The sequence below is a fragment of the Schistocerca americana genome, chromosome 2, assembly GCF_021461395.2.
Source record: "Schistocerca americana isolate TAMUIC-IGC-003095 chromosome 2, iqSchAmer2.1, whole genome shotgun sequence".
Taxonomy (NCBI): domain Eukaryota; kingdom Metazoa; phylum Arthropoda; class Insecta; order Orthoptera; family Acrididae; genus Schistocerca; species Schistocerca americana.
This window is the reverse complement of record NC_060120.1, coordinates 697,276,264-697,296,299: the sequence shown is the minus strand read 5'-3', so window position 1 is coordinate 697,296,299 and position 20,036 is coordinate 697,276,264. Positions and strand designations below refer to the sequence as shown.

Sequence of the window (20,036 nt, the reverse complement as noted above, 5' to 3'; positions counted from 1 at the left end):
TGGTGCAAATTGCATTTGCGTGAGCATGTGTGTGTGTTTTCTACTTCAGAAGAGGGCCTTTTGGCCAAAAGCTAAAATGTATAGCAGTCTTTTCATTGTGCCTTTCTGTGACTCAATGTGTCCTCTATAAGGTGAGTAGCAATCCATCCTTTTTATAACATTGTTATCCAGTTTGATTTGTTCTAAACAATTTCTCTTGTTATGGTACTTTGTTCAGATTTTTTCATACACTCCTTTCGTCTCACTACTCCTTACCTCACCACTAGTTACCATGAGTTGGCCATTTGCTTACTGCTGTGGTGTGTATGCAAGCCAGTGCACATGAGCAGATAGGTGAAAAGGGCCGCTGTAGAGCATGCTATGCAACTGGATACTGGATGTCCCAAGGCATACAGTTCTTCTATGCTCATTTGTGCAATTAACCAATTTCATAATGGTTATACCTATATAAAACACTGTGCCATGGATAGAAACTGAATAATAAACAATGTGCATTTTTTTCCATGTGTTACTCTGTCTTGTATATCATTGGATTCGCCAGTCATTGGGCTGGAGTAGGTGGTAGTGGGTGGGTGCATATGTTAGGTTTTACAGTGGTGGTGACTGCATGAGTAGGAACTTCTTGACACATTTGTGATGTGAGAGGCTTCATTGGAATGTACTGTCACTAAAGATGCTTCATAAAGTGTTTCAGTTTCAAGGTGCGGCCATCAGAAAATATGCTACAAAATATTGTAATGCTGTTGAAGTCCCATCGTCTCCATACTAACGAACATTGCACTTGGACATTGGGAGCTCCAGCACTACTGAAGACAACAGAGGCCTCAGAGGCGGAAGAAGCACTCAAAGGAGGATTCAATCTAATACAAGGATGGTTTTCTTTTTTATTTATTTATTTATTTTTTAAAAAATCTTACAATAGGCTATAAATAAAAGATGAAAAAGATGAGTTCATAGAAAACAATTATTTTATTACCAAAAGTTTTGTACACTTATGGTTACTGTTCAACATAATCACTGAAAGATTGAGACATTTATCATACCTAAGGACAAGCTTTGCAATACTCTCTTCAAAAAATGTTGCCGCCAATGATTTCAAGTGTGCATTGACGTTTTGAAGATCTTATTTGGTTTGAAAGTGCTGCCCTCCTAGCCACATCTTCAGTTCGGGGAAAAGGTGAAAGTCGCTGGGTGCCAGATCAGGACTGCATGGCTGATGACCGAAAATGTCCCATTGAAATTGTTCGAGGAGCCATTGGGTTGTGCTAGCAGTGTGTGGATGAGCATTGTCATTGATCAACACAGCGTTCAGTAACAATAGAGTGCATGACAGATCTTGAAACCTCTGGAATTTCCATAGACAAAGCAGTTGTGGTGAACCTATGATTTTCTCAAACCATTCTGTCAAGTCGTTCAACAAGGTCGGCTGTAATGACAGACTTGCGTTCTTGGCATCCTTCATCATGCACATCATTTTGGCCATCTTTAAACTTTCAGCCCATTCATACACAACACCATCAGTCATGAAGTTATCACCGTACACTCGGTTCATTCTCCGATGAGTTTCTGCTGCACTATTCCCTTCTGCTTGCAGAAACCGAATTACACTTCATAATTCACACATGGTGGGAGCAACAATGATGGCAGCCATGTTACATGGCTGCAGTGCAATGGAACTAATGCCTTGATGTTGGCAATGGCGGAGTGTGTAGTTTGAGAGTTGCGTTGTAGCCTACAGCGCATGTCCACTTTCTGCCGCTCACATAGTTTCTATACTAAGCAATTGGAGGTTGAGAAAAAAACAGCCCTCATATTTGGAACATTGTTTGAAAAAAATTATGATCCAATGTGATAGAAATGATTGCTCATCATCTCAGCTCATTTTGAGGCAGCCATACTAAGGAGCTTTCTTGACATATTGACATCAGGTCGTCTGAGATCATATAACATCCTTGATACAAGGGTAATCCCAAAAGTAAGGTCTCCTATTTTTTTTTATAAGTACATAGACTTGTTTATTTCTACAGTGGTTTACATCAGTTTACAGCTTGAACATTTAGCTATTTTTCGACATAATCACCATTTCTGTCGATGCAGTTTTGTAGATGCTGTGGCATTTTTTGTATGCCTATGTCATACCAGCTTGCCACCATGCTGTTCACAAAGTTTCACCTCGTCATCAGAGCTGAATCTCAGGTGTAAAGTGGTATGCTCAGGTTTCGTCACCCATGACAATCGTGTCCTGAAAGTTGTCCTGTTCGGCTGCAAGGTGGTGAAGAAATGCGCAGGAAGCATCAACTCGTTGCCACATGAGTTCCTCAGTCAGCATGCGTGGCACCCACTTGCGCACACCTTCCAGTAGTTCAGTGTTTCCATTGAAATTCTGTGAGCGGTGATTCGGGCAACCTCAGGAACCAACGTGCAAAGACCATCCAGGATGATCCGCTGATCTTTCTGCATGCTTTGCTCAACCTTCAACGCTGTCTCCTCAGAAAGTGATGGTCTCCTGATCCTTTGTTTGTCATGAATTTCAGTCCGACCAGGTGCAAACTCTCTACACCACTTACGAACATTTTTGACATCCATGCACAACTCACCATACACTTCCATCAATTGGTGATGGATTTCAATTGGTGTAGTGCCCTTTGTGTTCAAAAACTGAATAACTGCGCACAATTCACACTTGGCGGTAACATCCAACGGCAGCTCCATTCTTAACAGCTGCCAAGCCAAGACCGAGCGCATCAGCAAGGCGTGCGCATGTTTACACGCAGCGCGTGAAGCACTCTTCATAAGAGTGTGACCAACTGCCACATAGAGTTCTGTACTTTAAAAATATAGGAGACCTTACTTTTGGGGTTACCCTCATAGAATCAGAAGCAACTACGATTATCCAGATCTGTACCATTGTGTTAGAGATTATGTGACCCATGTTGAGGAATGTGCCTCAGTGTATGAGAAAACAGCAGAGGAAAGATTGGAGACTCTGTATTGGTTATGTTCTGTGACAGTTCAAACCCATCATAACTGACTGGAGAATAGCAGTAAAGCTACCACCATTTCAAGGAAATGGTATGATATACCTGAATAGCTTGAATACCAAACAAACCCGAGTGATGTACTGAATGGTTATAATTAAAGTGTAGCTACACACAGAGGTCCAGTGGGGACTGAAATTATCATATGACGGTGAAACTGGGTAGATGTTATAATGTGTTAATGTGAAACTGATTTACATTAGAAGAAAATTAGTTCCAATTTTTGGCCACCAGGTGCAGATCTGGGATTGTGGATGCTAGAAAGACATACATAAATGTTTCCATACCTAATGGATTAGAAACAGAATGTGAACAGAAAAGCTCAAGCATGTGAGAAAGGCATAATGCTGATTTCATTATTAACCATTGCTTACACAATTTGTTCAATATGACCACCAGAGATGTCAATGGGATGCTGTACAGCACTAGGTTTGCACCTGGTGGCCAAAATTGCAACTTTTTTTCCAGCTTGAATCAGTTCTGCATTAATGCATTAGCATATTGACCATGTTTTGCTGCCATATGATAATTACAGCCCACCTTGGACCTCCGTGAGTAGCAGCACTTTAATTATAACCAACTGGTACCACCTTCTAAAGTCACAGTATTTCCTTTTGCACTCGGCAATGGTAAATTTAGAATTAGGAGCATCACAGATGATATTTTTTTTTTTTTTTAGAAATCCAGGGAAGTTCTGTGATATGTAAGAAGTCATATTCAAGATTCGAAAGGGGAGGGGGACAAGTGCACTCTCCGCTCTCATGCTCTTCCTTCCCCTGACAGGTGCCGGTGATTGAGTTGCAGTAGTTACTCCTGCAGTACTCAGTAACCTTCCACTCCAGGTCATCTTTTCAAGACTGGTGTGTGTTGCTTCTGTATTTGCCAAGAGTGGGCTATGATATTACTCTGATCACTTCGTGTGGCACAACTTTAAGCACATGTTCAAAATCCACTATCTTAGTGGGTTAGTGTGAAAACACATTGTTATATTTATACAATAAATAACACTGTTCTTCCTTCTGAATGTCAGAATGATTTCTCACAGGTTCCTTACTGTCTCATACCTCATAACAGTGATCAACCTTTCCAGTATAAGCAGTCCATTCATTCCCTCTTAATACATTTTAGAATCACATTCTTGTGTCATCTTTCTCATCAAATTCTAGGTAATATTCCTTACAATTAATAACCCACTTTTATTTTGTTGGAAAATCAGTTCATAAAATTTCATCCTCAATCCACCCACAAACTACAAAACAGCTTACATTAAGCATACAGTTATCAAAAAAATTCAAACAACATATAACTCTTCAGTGGGTTATTAAAACCTCCTATCTCTGTTTTTAATTTGATTCCTGTATAGGTAACTGTATAATCTTTTTATAATTAGCAATTCTGCCACTGCCAATACTGAACTGCCAGAATCCTTAAGGGATTGAGTTGACACTTCCCCTAATTTCACATCAGTCACAGGTTGCATATTCTTGATAAGTCCCTCTTTAATTTTGTTTCTTATTCAAAAAAATCCTTTTCGATCCCTCAACATTTATTATTTGGAACCAGTGCACAAATGCTATTTTTGAGGTTTCCTTATCTGCTGTGTGACACCCCAGAATTGATTAAAAAAGCGTATTTCAAAAACCTCAAAACTCAAGAATGTTACGGCATTCTGATTCACTCATTACTGTGCTTAACTGCCCAAGTGTCTTTTTCTATATTGGAGTTTAGCCATTCTCTTGAATTAAAAGAAAAAAAACCTTCAACAAACATAGTTTATTTTAACTGAGAACAGAATAAAGTGAAAAAAAATATTTGCTGGAAAACTCATTCTTATATTTATACAATAAATTACACAATTCTTCCTTCTGAATGTTAGAATATTTTCTCACAGGTTCAATCTCTGTTCAGATTTGTTTCATATTGTCTGATACCTCATAATAGTGGTAACCTTTTCAGGATGAGCAATCTACTCAATCCCTCTTAATGCGTAAGCCACACATCCCAATAAAATAGGTTGCAAGGGAAGTAAAACATTATCATTAAAACATTTCCATTTGGAACCGTCAGCTATTTGGAGCATACAGTGACATAAAATCAAAGATCATTATCTACTTCATTGAAAAATTACACTTTTCACAAAAATATCTAAGAATGAAATTCAGATGTAGTTAGCATTAAACAATTTGGGAGGAATAATAAGAGACTGGTATGCTAAAGACACTTACATGAACATTGAGTGAAGTCAAAAGCAGGTATTTTTTAATGGTAGAACTTCTTCTCTTTCTTAGCATTTTCCATAACATTTGTTTTCTTGCTTTACAGCTCTTGGATATTCTCTAATCTCTTTCCTCTTTCTTTAATTTTATCTTGAGGAATTCTCAGCTGCCCATTTTTCTGCTGTTGTTTCACTGAACCTACCATGTGCATTTTAGAAGCTGTGTGTGTTAACTGCTTTGTGGTGAGTGCAGATCCAACACTCCCAGTGGCCTTGACCACATCACAAACGGTAGTAAGCACTATAAGAAAGGCTCTGGTCAGATTTTTTTATTGGATTTGAGTAGTTGTCAGTGAATTCTCTTTGTAGGCTGTCACTGATATGGAAGAGAACGCAAGGAAGCTTGATAGATGTCTACAAATTTTTGTATCCACTTTTGCTGCCAATGATCATCATACATAAATGATCAATGCAAGCCTGATCTCTATAAAATTCTTTGAGGATTTACTTTATTGAACTGATCTCTGCAAGATTGTGGAACTCAGGGGAATGGTGTCAGCCTCAAGATCACCAAAGCAATTTAAGGTACTGAGGTGTCAATGCTGTACCTAACCGTCCCTTCATAAGGTCGCCATTAATTGCCACTTTAGATTTAATGAGACACTCTTTGTAAAGAAATACTCCGGAGACAACTTATCCAGAATTTTAGATACCACACGTATTCTTCATAAATATAGGGAGCTCATTATGGAGCATCAAGGTATCATTCTCTGATAAATCACATTGTCCCAGAGCCTTTTTAGTTCTGTACCCAATGACAACTATCTGAGGTCATAACAGATTTATGTGTTGAACTCAGACTTGTTTTGAAGATAGTCTGCTTCTCCAAAACTTTTGATTTGACAAATTTTCTCATTAATCCTCTGACCATAGACTGGAGGGAAGTATAGCGGAAAGGAGCTGAAATTTAGTTAGAAATGGTGCAATGTGAGCAGCAGTAGTCCACACATAGCACTTGCTCTCACACTCACACACAGACGTGCCTGTAATATTGGTGAAATCAGCTTGGCAGCAGGAAACTTTTTAAATATATTATATAAAGTTCTCAGAAACTGAACTAGGTTCCAACCAGTGCTGGTACTACCTGTCTTAAAGGCAGCATACACTGTGTGTAAGCACATATCCCAAAGAATGAAACCACAGGATTCTCTGGGTTATCCTCAACATTAAGCTTGATTTTCAGTTCTCTTAGATACACCTTATTAAAAGTGGGGCCATCCATGGACATCTGAATGACTTTCCTTTCCAGATTTACTTTACTTGCCTCAAATCATTCAACTAAATCTTTTGGAGTAATTTTTCCCAAAAACACTAAAATGAGGTACCTGCTTGAAACCTGACCCAAAGCATTTTCCCAGAAATTTAAAAACAAATACGTCTGCTGGTTTTTGCTAATTTATTCAAACTCTCATCAAACCCATACAACACTATGTCATTGTCTGTATATGTTGAGTGAAAAACAGAGCCAAGAGTATCTGGTAAGAGATTAACAAGGCTGCTCTTGTCTTGAGAAGATTGGTGTCTGATAGCAGCAAACAGATCCAAACAGATCTCTGCCTTTGTTACAGCATCCTCTGTGTGGAATCTAGCATCATTAGCCATCATCCAGAAGTTTGTGCAGTAGGTTCCTGATGCGAGTGCTTGACCTAGGACCTAGTTGCTGGGAGACATTACAACTGTGTGATGCTCTGCCTGTCTGCACTTTATCAGGCTAAAAATGCACTGAGACTAAATAGAACTTTTCTTCACTGAAATTGGTAATTTTATTTTTGAGTGCATTTACCAAGTTGAGGGCATTGTCAAGATTTTCGTTTTCATTGTTGGAGTTGACGAACAGCTGAGTGCATCAAGTGCTGGGAGGTAGCATTCTGACACTGCAGCATTTGCACTGTAGCTGTTTGGGAATATTAGTATGGATATAGGCATTACCACCTTCCTAGTAGCAGCAAGCCCATCTCAATGTTTTCCACTTGCGTGACGACAAGGCCTGCTTGCCCATTTTGCTGAGGGGGAAGTTTCTTTTACAGATTGTACACAGAACACAGAATTTTTCAGATGAGTGCTCTGCCACTCACCAAAATTCTGGGTCCTCAGTCTAACAAAGGTTGAACATCCACTTTGATTTCCTTGAGTGATACCTTAGTTAATGTAAGCATTAGACAGGATTGAATCTAAGCAATACAGCAAGACATGTTCAAGAGTTCATGAACTCAGAAAGCCACTAAAAAACTCATGACCTGGGCCACGTTCTTTCTTATGAGCAACCTCCACCCCATCCACTCATTTACAACCTTCCTGGACCAGATACAAAGGAACGCAACAATATCTTCCATGCATGTTGTAACTGAAAGTAGTTTATGGCAACTAATAAGACCCACAGCAGCTTTTTTTATTTATGGATCCAATCCCCTTTTTATGACACATTCATCACTGCTTTTGGCCACAACACATAAACATGTGTTCAACAAATTCTGTTTATAGCGTACGATAATGGCCATTGTAACTAAAACCAGTTATGATTGTGTCATAAAAAGATGATTGTGTTAAAAAATAATAATATAAACTTTGTAATAATTCAATCACTGTCTCCTTAAATGACATGTCGTTTTTCCAAAAACCCACAATTACATCGGAAACTTTAGCTAGCCAGGAGAGAAATGACACGGAGTTGCCCTGGCTGCCTAGCCCCATATGCCTACAGTCCTCACTCGCCCTGACCACCTATGTTGCACTATACCTGTTGTAGGCATTAGCTCAGCCTTAACCAACTGCTGTATGCCCAAAGTCCAACACATGCTTGTTAGTGCTCTAAGGGCACTATTTTATGCCTATCACAAAAATTCTATAAGCAATGTTATTTATTCACAATAGCAGATCAGTAGCTGTTGGGTTGCTACAACAGTAATTTATTGCTGTGCATCCAAAACAGTGTACACAAACTTATTGTGCACTATTATTCATGGTTCAAAACATATTGATTCGAATTAGCAGTGAACTCCCCTGAAAAGACACATCTCTGTCATCATATTGTGTTAGTAAATGAAGCATATGTAATCATAATCTGCACCAAATACCCTCCACAGCTCATTGCTGCTCACATCACATCACAAATGCACAACATCAAACCAGGGAACTGTAGCCAAGCTGCAAGCCATTTCATGTTAACAACAAGAAACCTCCACACAGTTTGGCTTGGCTTGTCCAGCCACGGCCAGGCTGAACTCGCTGGCTAGTGTGTTGGTCTTACTGAGTGAGGGGAGTGATGGGGAATGCTGAAACAGTAGCAGCTGGCAATCACACAGTGCTGAGCTGAGGTTGGACAGCGAATGCAGAGCTGCATTATGCTGAGCAGACTCCTCTGCTCAGGAGAAAATTGGGTACTGTGCCTTTTCCTGGGTTTTTAGGTAAAATGTAAAAAATCCCTGAGTTTTTCAGAACAAAAAAAGTTCTAGAGTTTTCCCAGTTTTCCAGGATGCAGGACGCCCTGTAACGAATCAGTCCCAGGTTTCATTCCTGAAATCAGATTTTCAAGAAGTGTAGCTCTCCCACTTCTGCCTAAACGCCAACTCTTATATTTTCATTTTGTCTCCAACTTCATGCACGAGTGCAGTGAAGACACAAGTCTGATTTTTGAGTGTGGTTTGCTGCAGCTTGCTTGCCTCAATTTTGTTAGCTAGATCCTACAGAACATGTTCAGAAAACCAACTAAAACCTTTTTGACATTATCAATCCTAGTATTTACATAATTGATCACTGTAACTAACAAACCTATTTTATTTTTTAACCCAATTAGTTTTTCATCTGTCATTTCCTCGAAATCCCTTCTTCTTATCCCAATTTTGCCAGCTGCATTTGATTTTAATTTACTGATTTTACTTGATGTTATTGGTATTGACTGGATCAGCATTACAGTCAGATCAACTACTTTGTTTTCTGCACAGATAAGAACAGTTATGTATATCTGTCATTTTTGTTTTCTTCTGTTGCCTCATTTTCAGGAGGATCAGTGGATTATGTTAGAATTTCTTTTTCTGTTTTGGAATTTGTCTGTCAAACTTCATTTCACTACAAATAATTTATTATTTGTCACTTGTTATCATAATATGGTGCTGATGTCGTAAATTACAAACAACATTATAACAAAGCCACGTGCAAGACATCCCATCAAAAAGAATACTGGCATCTGTTATAGATACACATTTGTATCACTGAACAGCACACAAACAGGAAACAAAAACAGTCTAGAGATCATACAGGTGCAGAAATACAGTGTGTTGTAAGTCAAAGAGCATTATTGCAGTACTTTGCTAATTAAAGACACAGGCAAAATTCATATATGTAATCACATCTTTAGAACTTTTTTACAGAAACATACCCTTATTGAAAAAGTTTGTGTATGTAGATTTCAGCATACTTATTTGTTAATGAATTGGTTTGATGATTTGGACATTGAGCTCCGGTTTTCATAATTTCAATCATTAAAGAGTAGATGGAAGTAAAAGTTTTTTCTTTCATCCAGAATGTTTGAGAAGCTTCTAAAACACCGAATTGCCAGTGTCTCAGCTTTGTCATTGCCCATGTTTTCTGCTGTGAACGAAAATTTCAATTCCTCAAAGAGATTAATCTTTGGGGCATTTGTTTAGTTTATGAAATATTATTAGATTACCAATTATGGTGTCAAAAGTGTATCATGTGTCATTAATGTTGGTACAGGAGATTTATTTTGGATGTTGTATTTAAATGCATAGTGTTGGAAAATCACTTACACTTATAGCTATTTTTGATTTTTCTGTAAATATGATAACTAAATGACACTATTTGCTTTCTTCTGGTATGAATAGTCCCCTGGTTAGTTTGTGGCATGGTAAGCCTCCAGCGAGCATGACTGTGCAAATGTTACATACTTAATCTGTTTGCATTCCACTTACATGAGTACCATACAGTACCATAATTAAAATTAACTGCTTGCTTATCACACATCTCGGTGAAACCCTCAGGTCATCATAATTCTGTGTGGATAAATATTTTATCTATTATTAGTTATTTGTCAAAAATGTTTTGCACCACCTGCGAGGTTTAGATTCAAGGGGAGCAGGGAATGAAAGGGAAAGTGTTACAAGCCTTACATAACATCCAACTTCATTGTGAAAGAAAAACAAAACAATAATAAAAATAAAGGCTGCCTGTTTAAAAGGGCACATTTATGAAATCAAAAACTGCTGCTGGTTAATGTTTAATACCATGTTGCTATACCCTGTCCATTGCAACATGCTTGGATCTTACTTGACTTGTTGTTCAACAAGTGGTAGATACGTTTCTGGTCAAGTCTCTTGCTTTTTACTGGCAAACCTCCTGACATCATCCAGTGTGTGAGGAGGTTTCCTGCAATGACTCACAGCAAGTTTCACTTGGTTCCCTAGTACGCTCAATCAGGTTCATGTCAACATATACCCCAGCCCATCTCACATTGTTGATCCCTGCATCCTGGAAGGTGTTCATGAGGTGGACTGGTGGATGCAAAATGGTCATGGACTATCATTTTGAAAGAAAAACCCATCTTGGAAACATTGACTTTACAGCTGGACAGTAGGCTGGAGGACCCTGCTCCAATAATACAGTCTTCAAATTACCCAGAAAAGAAATGAGAGGTAAATAATTGTAAATGATTGCCACATTTTTACAGAGAAAGTGAACTATAATTGAAAAATTACTCATTCCTCATCATAGTGAGAAGTTGCACTTAAGATCTCCAGAACATCCAGACATAATGACCACATTATGAAAAGGATAGATTTCTTCTCACCATATAGAGGAGATGCTGAGCCACAGACAGGCACAGCAAAAAGACTGAAACAAGTAAGCTTTTGGCCAATAGATTTTCTGGTGAATAAGACAACATACGCACACAAACACTCTGATGTAAACACAACTCACATGCACCTTATCACTGTCTCTAACTGCCAAGACCAGACTGTGAGCTATGGTGCATGATGGGAGAAGCAGTTTGGGTGATGGGGATAAGGAGGAGGCTGGGGCAGGGAGGGGGAAGGATAGCAGGGTAGGGGTGAGGGATGTTGAAGTGCTGCATGTGAGAATGTACAGGGGTACAGTACAGAGAATTCTCTTTGTAGGCTGTCACTGACATGGAAGAGGCAGTCATAGCCAGAACAGTCCCAATTCCTAGAATCTAGGCAGAAGCTGTGAGCTACCTTTAACAGTTTGACACCAATTCATGACTGTGATTGCTTTTATGACCTAGAAAGCCAGTGTCTTCTTCCTTAGGCATCATGTTTCATAAATTAGTTTAACAGCTGTTTAGTAATTATACATGAGCCACAAAGTCAGATAAGGTCTAAGTGACACAACTCATGGTGAAACATAGTGTATTAGGTATGAGTGCCTTTTCACTGAGTTGGAGTTAGCAGTCTCTGTGGTTGATTAGTGGGACCAGCATGATATGGAAACTGCTCTAATGTAACAATGAAAAGTCCAGCAAAGGATAGGTTGTTACTCACTGTAAGTGACACATTTAGTTGCAGAGAGGCACAACAAAAAGACTGTTATACATTGAGCTTTCTCCCATAGTCTTCCTTGGAAAAGTAATCACACCTACATTCACACAAGTGAGCACACCTCACACACACATGACCGTTATCTCCAGCCGGAACGCAACTGTTGCATTGAATGAAAGCAGCAATCTGGGATGGGAAAGGGGGTGGGGCTGGGGAATGAGATGTAGAACAGGAGAGGAGCAGAGATAGTTAAAAGACTGGTGAGTGTGTTGGCAGAGAGCAGTGCAGAATGAGGTTGATGAGATGTGAATTGGGAAGACAGGCCACAGGGGCCGGGAACTGTCGGATGGAGGATGTGGAGACAGTAGGTTACCGTTGGTTGACCCTGGGATAATTTTAGGAGTGGAGAATGTGTTGTAATAATAACTCCCATCTGCGCATTTCAGAGAAGCTGCTGGTGGAGAGGGAGGGTGGGGGAGGGGGGGGGGGATGGATGTGCAGATGGCACAGAATGTGAAGCAGCCATTGAAATCAGGTTCAGCTGCATGTTGTACTTGTGTTGTCCACTTCACTGTTGGCCACAGTTTGGCAGTGTGCATTCATCCTGGTGGACAGCCGGTTGGTAGTTGTACCAATATAAAAATCTGTGCATTGATTGCAGCAGAATTGGTATATGACATAGCATAGCTGCTTCCACAGGTGGCCTAGCCAATGATGCAGTAGGATAAGCTTATGCCAGGACTGAAATAGGAAGTGCTGTGTATGTGGGTCTTCCACAAGGGTATGATTCCTGTTGGGATTGGGAGTGGCATATGCATGGACTAGGAGATTGTGTAGGTTTGGTGGATGATGGAACACAACTTTAGAGGGCTGGGAAGGATCTTAAGTGGGGTGTCCCACATTTCAGGTCATGATGATAGATAATCAGAGCCCTGACAAATGACATGGTTCAGTTGTTCCAGTCCAGGGTGCTATTGAGTGACAAGTGGTTATTGATGGTGATGGGAGGACTGGGGATTTGTGGGGAAATGGTACAGGAAATCTGTTTGTGGTCTAAGTCTGGGGTTTATTACCTGTCTATGAAGGCCTTCATGATAATTTCAGCACACTGAGCAAGGAAGTTCTTGTTACACTCTGCTGCATCAAGACACAGCTTTTTATGGTATGACTACCAACCAGCTGTCCACCAGGATGAATGGCCACTACCAAGACCAATGCCAATGAGGTCCACCCTATGGCACAACATGCAGCTGAACATAACATGCTTGATTTCAATGGCTGCTTCACAGTGCAGGCCATTTGTATCACCCCCCCCCCCCCCTCCCACCACCACCTCCAGCTTTCTTGAACTGTACAGCTGTACAGATGGGAGTTATCCTTAAAATATATTCTCCACTCCCAAAATTATCCCAGCTTTTCTGAACTGCACAGATGAGAGCTATCCTTAAATCACATTCTCTGCTCCCAACATCGCACTGGCCTCAAACTACAATAATCTACTGTCAGCATGCCCTCCACCCAACAATTTCCTCCGCCCTCTCTGTCCTATCACCTCCTCTCAAGTCATTGTGCGTTGCTGTGTGTCAATGCACCCACTGGTCTTTTCCCTTTCTCTCATCCTCTCCTAGTCTGATCCCCCCACTCCCCTCTCCCACAGCCTCTCAGTGTTGTGGCTGGCAGTCTGGTGCTGCTTCCGTCTAGTCCCTGCACACTCAGCCAGACAGCACTCTTCCCTCCCCCCACCCATCCACCCATACCTTTCTATCCCTCCCCATTTCCTGCCCAACTGTGGATTGCTGCTTTCATTCAACACAATAGTTGCATTCTTGCAGGAGATAGCTGTCATGTGTGTGTAAAATGTGCTTTCTTGTGTGAATGTGTGTGTGTGTGTTGCCTTTTCTGAAGACGACTTTGGTCAAAAGCTCAAAGTATAACAGTCTTTTCATTGTGCCTGTCACCTTTATGGCAAGTAGCAATCTATCTTTTTCAGAATATTGTTGCTACTCTAATGTAACTACTTTTGACCATGTAATTCAACTCTTTGGTGGAATACACTGATGTCTCAAATTGAAGGTACTTTTTAAATTGCTCTGTTGTTTTTTATAAAGGAAATTCTTACAAGTAAGGCAAGTAGACAAGGTAACCATTCACTGTCTAACTGAGATGTTGTAGCAGGGTTGGAGGTGGGTGTGGAACAAGTGCTAGTGGAGAGTGAGGCCAGGCAGATTTGGGGATAGATGAAAGTATTACAACCTTTCAAAATCAAGTATGTTGTGCTTGTCGGCATATTTTGCCACTGGGTGGTCAGCTCTGCTCTTGGTCACAGTTTATGGTAGTTATTCATGTGAGTAGACAGTTGAGTGTTGGACAAGCATGCATAATTGACTGTGGAAAAGGTATACCAGAATTGGTTTATGAAATGACTGCTTTCATGATGATCTTAACTCTGATAGTGTAGGATAGGCCTGGGGTAGGATTGGAATAAATGTGTTAGGTCATTGTATAGGAGAGGGCTTACACCTGGACTTTTCACAGGAATATGACACATGTGGCAAGGGGTTGGGTGTAGATGTGATAAAGAAAGATGGGACATGTAAGCAGATGAATTTGTGGTCAATGAATCATGGAAGTTCTTTGGTGGATTCCAAATGATAAGAAAAGCCTGACACCAATTATATTAGAAAACATGCAGGAGCATTGTGGATGCATATAGCTGAATACTGTAATCCACGGGAAGTCTCAAGGAGGCCTTAATACAGCAGCTGATGAAGATAACAATCATTTATACATCACTTCGAATTTAAAATGTTTTTGTATATCTTAATGTTTTAATCACTCTTTCTTACTCTTCTGTGTTTAATTGTTATTTTCAGCTCCTTAAATAACCACTTGTAACTGATTTTGTACTTGCACTATGACCATGCCACCAGCACCCTAAAAGCAACGACAATAACAATTTTGTTTGTTTGTAGTAGATACACTTTGACTTCTTGATAATACTATGGTGGACTTTATATTACTGTCTATAGTGCAGCTTCTGTTATTATTTACAATTAAATAAATTTATCTTTCCCTGGTATGTAAAATCTTGACTCTAGATGTAAATCACTATTTCTCTGCACTTTTGCCTGAACTGATTCTCTCCTGTGTTTGTAGAAAACTGTATTCAAATTAATGTAAGAATATGTTTAAGGAGCTAGCAAATTATCCATTGACAGTACCTGTCAGGGAGGCCTTTTACCACAGTTCTTCATTTAGACTTTCTTTATATACTTTGAGTGAATAATTTTGATCCCACTCAAACAAAACCTCTCTTTTATTATTATATCTAAATTGTAATTATGTCACTATTGCAGTGTAACTGTTTGTTTATTATAGTTGAAACAATGTATCTGTAATGAATTATGTATTTGAAAAGAAATTGGTGTTGACAAGTTTCACCTCAATGTTCCATCCTCTTTAGGAGTATTACTGCAGGGCTTAGCTCATGGTAGACATAAGAAACCCTAGGTCAGTTGATTAATGTTGCATAACAAAAAATCAACATTTGAGATTCTTTATGTAGTGATTTTCAATTATTATGCAAAATATTAGTAATATCCCATTTAATTGCCTGAGAAACCAAAAACAACCCATTCGGTGACTTGTTGTAACGTAACCTGGTCTTAATGCGATATCTTTGCCCTACTGTTTGTTGTGAGTGGGGAGTTGAATCACGGCTGGAATGCCGAGTGGTTGTTAAGTCTTCATTCATAGTAATGTGATATATTTATTAAAATGGTAAAAGTTGGCCAATTGCCAAGTGGAGAGAATATAGCAGAAAGCAGATTCATATGTGGCGATAGTGTGTTCAGAGATTACTTTGGCGCACGACTCTTGGGAATAGTGCTCGTATAATTTGGTATTGTTGACTGATGTTTAAAAAGAGCATTGGTGTGGTTTGTTATAACATAAGGGTGTATACATACATGTGTACTTATTTTGCAGAAAAGACCAAATTTCAATATAATAAGCTATGTTTCTGATATAATTGTTTCATGTGAAGCACTATTTTTTTCTTTCTAACGAATGACGTACTGTATGACTTTGTAATTGACTGTCCAGTATTAACTACTCCCCTGTACTGACAGAGCCTTATGTTGTACACATGTAGAAGTAGCTTGATTTTTACCAAATATACATATATGACATGTAATTCAAAGAGATCCTCAAAGTATTCTTTAGGATGTTCTGAAACTTAATTCACTTTTTGTGTTTATAACTATTCTTCCTTTCCTTTTATGAGTTCTATGATTCAGATTGTCCAAACCACTGCTGGAAGGCTTTTTCACCTTTGAAAGAGTAGTAAATTTTACGCAGTGATTATAATACTGGGTGTTTCAAAATGAATATCACTGTTTTAAGGCTTTGTAGCATTTATTTCATCCAGGTTAGAATTATAAATGATACATCAAATGAAAGAGCAAATCAGCAACATTTTGTCTGCATTGTTGGCACATAAACCACAGGCTGTATGCTTTAGGGCTTTAGTAACTGCAGATAGTGAGGGTGTAGTTGTGTTTTCTTAAGTCTCCATACAGATGTCACTGGAGTTGCTAATTCATGACTAGCCTTCCAGCCTTCCAAATTTTTTCTAGCAGCTATGTGTGAAAGACTCTCCACTCTTTAAAAACAAACTTCAGTTAGTCTTGGTTGTCTCATACACTATCCCTCTGTAAAGACAGACAGTGTCCTTAAACTGATAATACGATCCATGGATGCTATTGTCACTTGGAGGATTACAGTGGACCTTAGTATGCGATGCACTTGGCACTGTAACAACAGCTTTAGTCCTTGCAAACTGTAAAACACAAAAAGCTTTCTGTTCACACAGGAAACATTGCTTGGACATGCACACTGGTATACAAACAAAATTATTTGAGTTGCTCTTTCATTTAATGTATTATTTATAATTGTAAGTTGAATGTAACAAATACTACAAAGCCTAAAGATCCAAAGATTCATTTTGAAACATGTGGTATGCATAATATGTGTACAGTAGATTACTTGTGTGTTACAGTCCTTCAATGTGTAGCTGTGGCAGCTAGACCTGTGATGTGAACACAATGAATATTTTTTATTTATTTTTTACATCAGGTTAAATAACTGAAAACTTTGATATTATCTGGTTTGTTGAATTGGATAAAAATAAAATATATCTTTACAATAGAGAAATTTTTGTAAGATTTTGAAAATCTCTACTTCTGTTTCCAATTGGTACATTCAGATCAAGCAAAAAAATGCCAAATTATTGCAAGAATGTAAGAAAAGGAAGATATTGCGTATATTTTGAGTACTGCTTAGTGTATCATTTTCAAAAACTGAAAATATTGTTTTGCAAATACCTAATCTTAAATTATCTTGTGCTTTAGGTTTTTTGTGCACGCACAACAGAAATTCTCACTTACCATCAAATGGACATAAATGTGGAATGCCCTCAGGAAGGCTGGGTTGAACAGAATCCAGTAGAAATTTTGTCTGCTGTACTTCAAACTATTAATCAGTGTGTAGAAAACTTGAAAGAACATGAAATTGACCCAGCTGATATTGTAACTATTGGTATAACCAACCAAAGGGAGACTACTATGGTATGGGATCCAAATACAGGAAAACCTCTGTACAATGCTATAGGTAAGCTAGTTTCCTTGTACGTAACATGTCTGTCAGCCAGCTGGAATGTTATTACCACTGTTGTTGTAATTACGATTTAATTGTTACCATACCTACACACAATGTCTTATATGTGGATGAAAATATTGTTTAGATTTGCAAGAGCAGCTAAATTTGGTTGTTTTAGTTATAAGTTTGCTGTAGAACTTGCCTCTCAGCAAGATAATATGCTCTGGTAGGTGACTGGTTTTGAACAAAAATTGTTGGCCTGAGTATCTGTTGCCTGGAACAAAGGGACTTCTTTGAAATTATTTCTGTCTTTGTCGCCAGCTATTGGTAATAGATGGACCATTCTTACTTACAAGGGAACCTCCCCATTGCACCCCCCTCAGATTTAGTTATAAGTTGGCACAGTGGATAGGCCTTGAAAAGCTGAACACAGATCAATCGAAAAAACAGGAAGAAGTTGTGTGGAACTATGAAAAAATAAGCAAAATATACAAACTGAGTAGTCCATGCGAAGAAAGGCAACATCAAGGATGATCTGAACTCAGGAGTGCCGTGGTCCTGTGGTTAGCGTGTGCAGCTGTGGAACAAGAGGTCCTTGGTTCAGGTCTCCCCTCAAGTGAAAAGTTTTTCTTTATTTTCGCAAAGTTATGATCTGTCCATTCGTTCATTGATGTCTCTGTTCACTGTAATAAGTTTAGTGGCTGTGTTTTCCGACCGCACCGCACAACCGTGTGATTAGTAGACGAAAGGACGTGCCTCTCCAATGGGAACCGAAAACATTTGATCGCAAGGTCATAGGTCAACCGATTCCCTCACAGGAAAACACGTCTGATATATTCTATACAAAACTGGTGAGGGCATGTGCGTCACATGACAGGAATATATTGTCGACCCACCTAACTTGTACACTTGACGAATGGGTAAAAAGATTCTTCTACATTGCCCGATTTAGGTTTTCTTGTGTGTGAGAATTACTCCCAAAAAAGTGATGAGAACATAAGAGTTTGTCACATAAACTGCAACAAATGAATCCAACAGTTTCACAGTCGCACACTTTTCCCTGTGCTCTGTCAAAACATATGTTTTTAATGTTTTCAAATTTTTCCGTGTGTAGACCGTCAAATCCTGCATATGTCCAAGCAAATCTGAACATGTCCTGGAATTTTGGAGAGTGAAGTTGATTATGTGTGAGTGCCTGAACTTTGATAATTGTCTGAAAATAAAAAATAAAATTTTACGCTTGAAGGAAGACTTGAACCAAGGACGTCTCGTTCCACAGCTGCTCACGCTAACCACGGACCACGGCGCTCCTGAGCTCAGATCATCCTTGATGTTGCCTATCTTCGCATGGACTACTCAGTTTGTATATTTTGCTTATTTTTTTCATAGTTCCACACAACTTCTTCCTGTTTTCTTGATTGATCTGTGTTCAGTTTTTCAAGGCCTGTCCACTGTGCCAACTTATAACTAAATCTGAGGGGGTTGCGATGGGGAGGTTCCCTCGTTAGCACTGAAAGATGTGAACAGTAGATAGTTATGCCTCCTGCCTTAAGGTCTCAGACGTTAGCTCTTCTAACTGGGGCCACTGGGGCTGACCTGAATATAGGTCCTCACATGTAATTTTTTCTGCTGGTCTGCCGTAGACTCAGAGATTGAACACATGGCCTGCATATGCAAATGTTTTGCTGAGCTGCAACCAGCCCCACCTCAAACTTTTGATGCACGGTCTGCACCTCAACAACCATAAGTTTACATTCATGTAGATATCAGGTACCATTCTGTAAATCTATGTCATTTGTGATGACTGACGGGCTTTCAAATTATCCTAATGTGATGACATGTGATCCACCACTACAGAAGTGACTTTGCAAGTCCTCACAAAAATTGTAGCAGTTGAGACTTTGCCTCAAACTACAGTCACCAATAATGGACCACAGTTCATGTCCACACTGTTTACAGAATTCTGTTCCTGCAATGGCATTACCCTCTTCACTCCATTGCCATTCCACCCACAGTAGAATGAGGAAGCAGAGCATGTACTGTACTCATTCAAATTGCAAGTGAAAAACAGGTTGTGTGAAGCTTTCATAGAAGAAATACTTATGCTTATTATTATCACCTATAGAATCACACCAACTAAAGACAACAGTCTGGCAGAAATACTACACACCTAAAAACCACACAGTGTGCAGGATCTCTTCTGTTCTGTGCCTCAGACCAAGGTGCACACCCAGCTGCATCAGTTTATATTTTACAAGTGTTTTTGCTATGGCACAAGAAATAAACTGGTGCAGTATGCCTACATCTTCATTTGTAGAGAAACATTTGAAAATGCAGTTCAGCCTTTCTGGTTTTATTTTGCTACCCTTAGTGTCATTGATGAGTATCTGGATACTAACTAAAGTGCTAGTGACAAGTTTTTCATATGACAACAATTTATTTGGGTTTTGTGAGAGGTTTTTCAGTGAAATAATTTATGGTAGTCATTGGAGACTTCACCCATTGCCCTTGTGACACAAAAATGTATTTCATTTAACATCGCTGTGCATTGTC

The 20,036-nt window shown here is 39.2% G+C and overlaps 1 protein-coding gene across 1 annotated transcript in view; it reads left to right on the top strand.

Annotated features, from left to right (window-relative positions):
- The window catches only part of LOC124594350 (glycerol kinase-like), a 285,935-nt gene that overhangs the window by 21,320 nt on the left and 244,579 nt on the right, over nucleotides 1-20,036 (top strand). Inside the window, exon 3 of the mRNA XM_047132718.1 lies at nucleotides 17,237-17,495. Coding sequence (XP_046988674.1) covers nucleotides 17,237-17,495 — 259 coding nt within the window. The remainder of the gene's footprint in view (nucleotides 1-17,236; nucleotides 17,496-20,036) is intronic.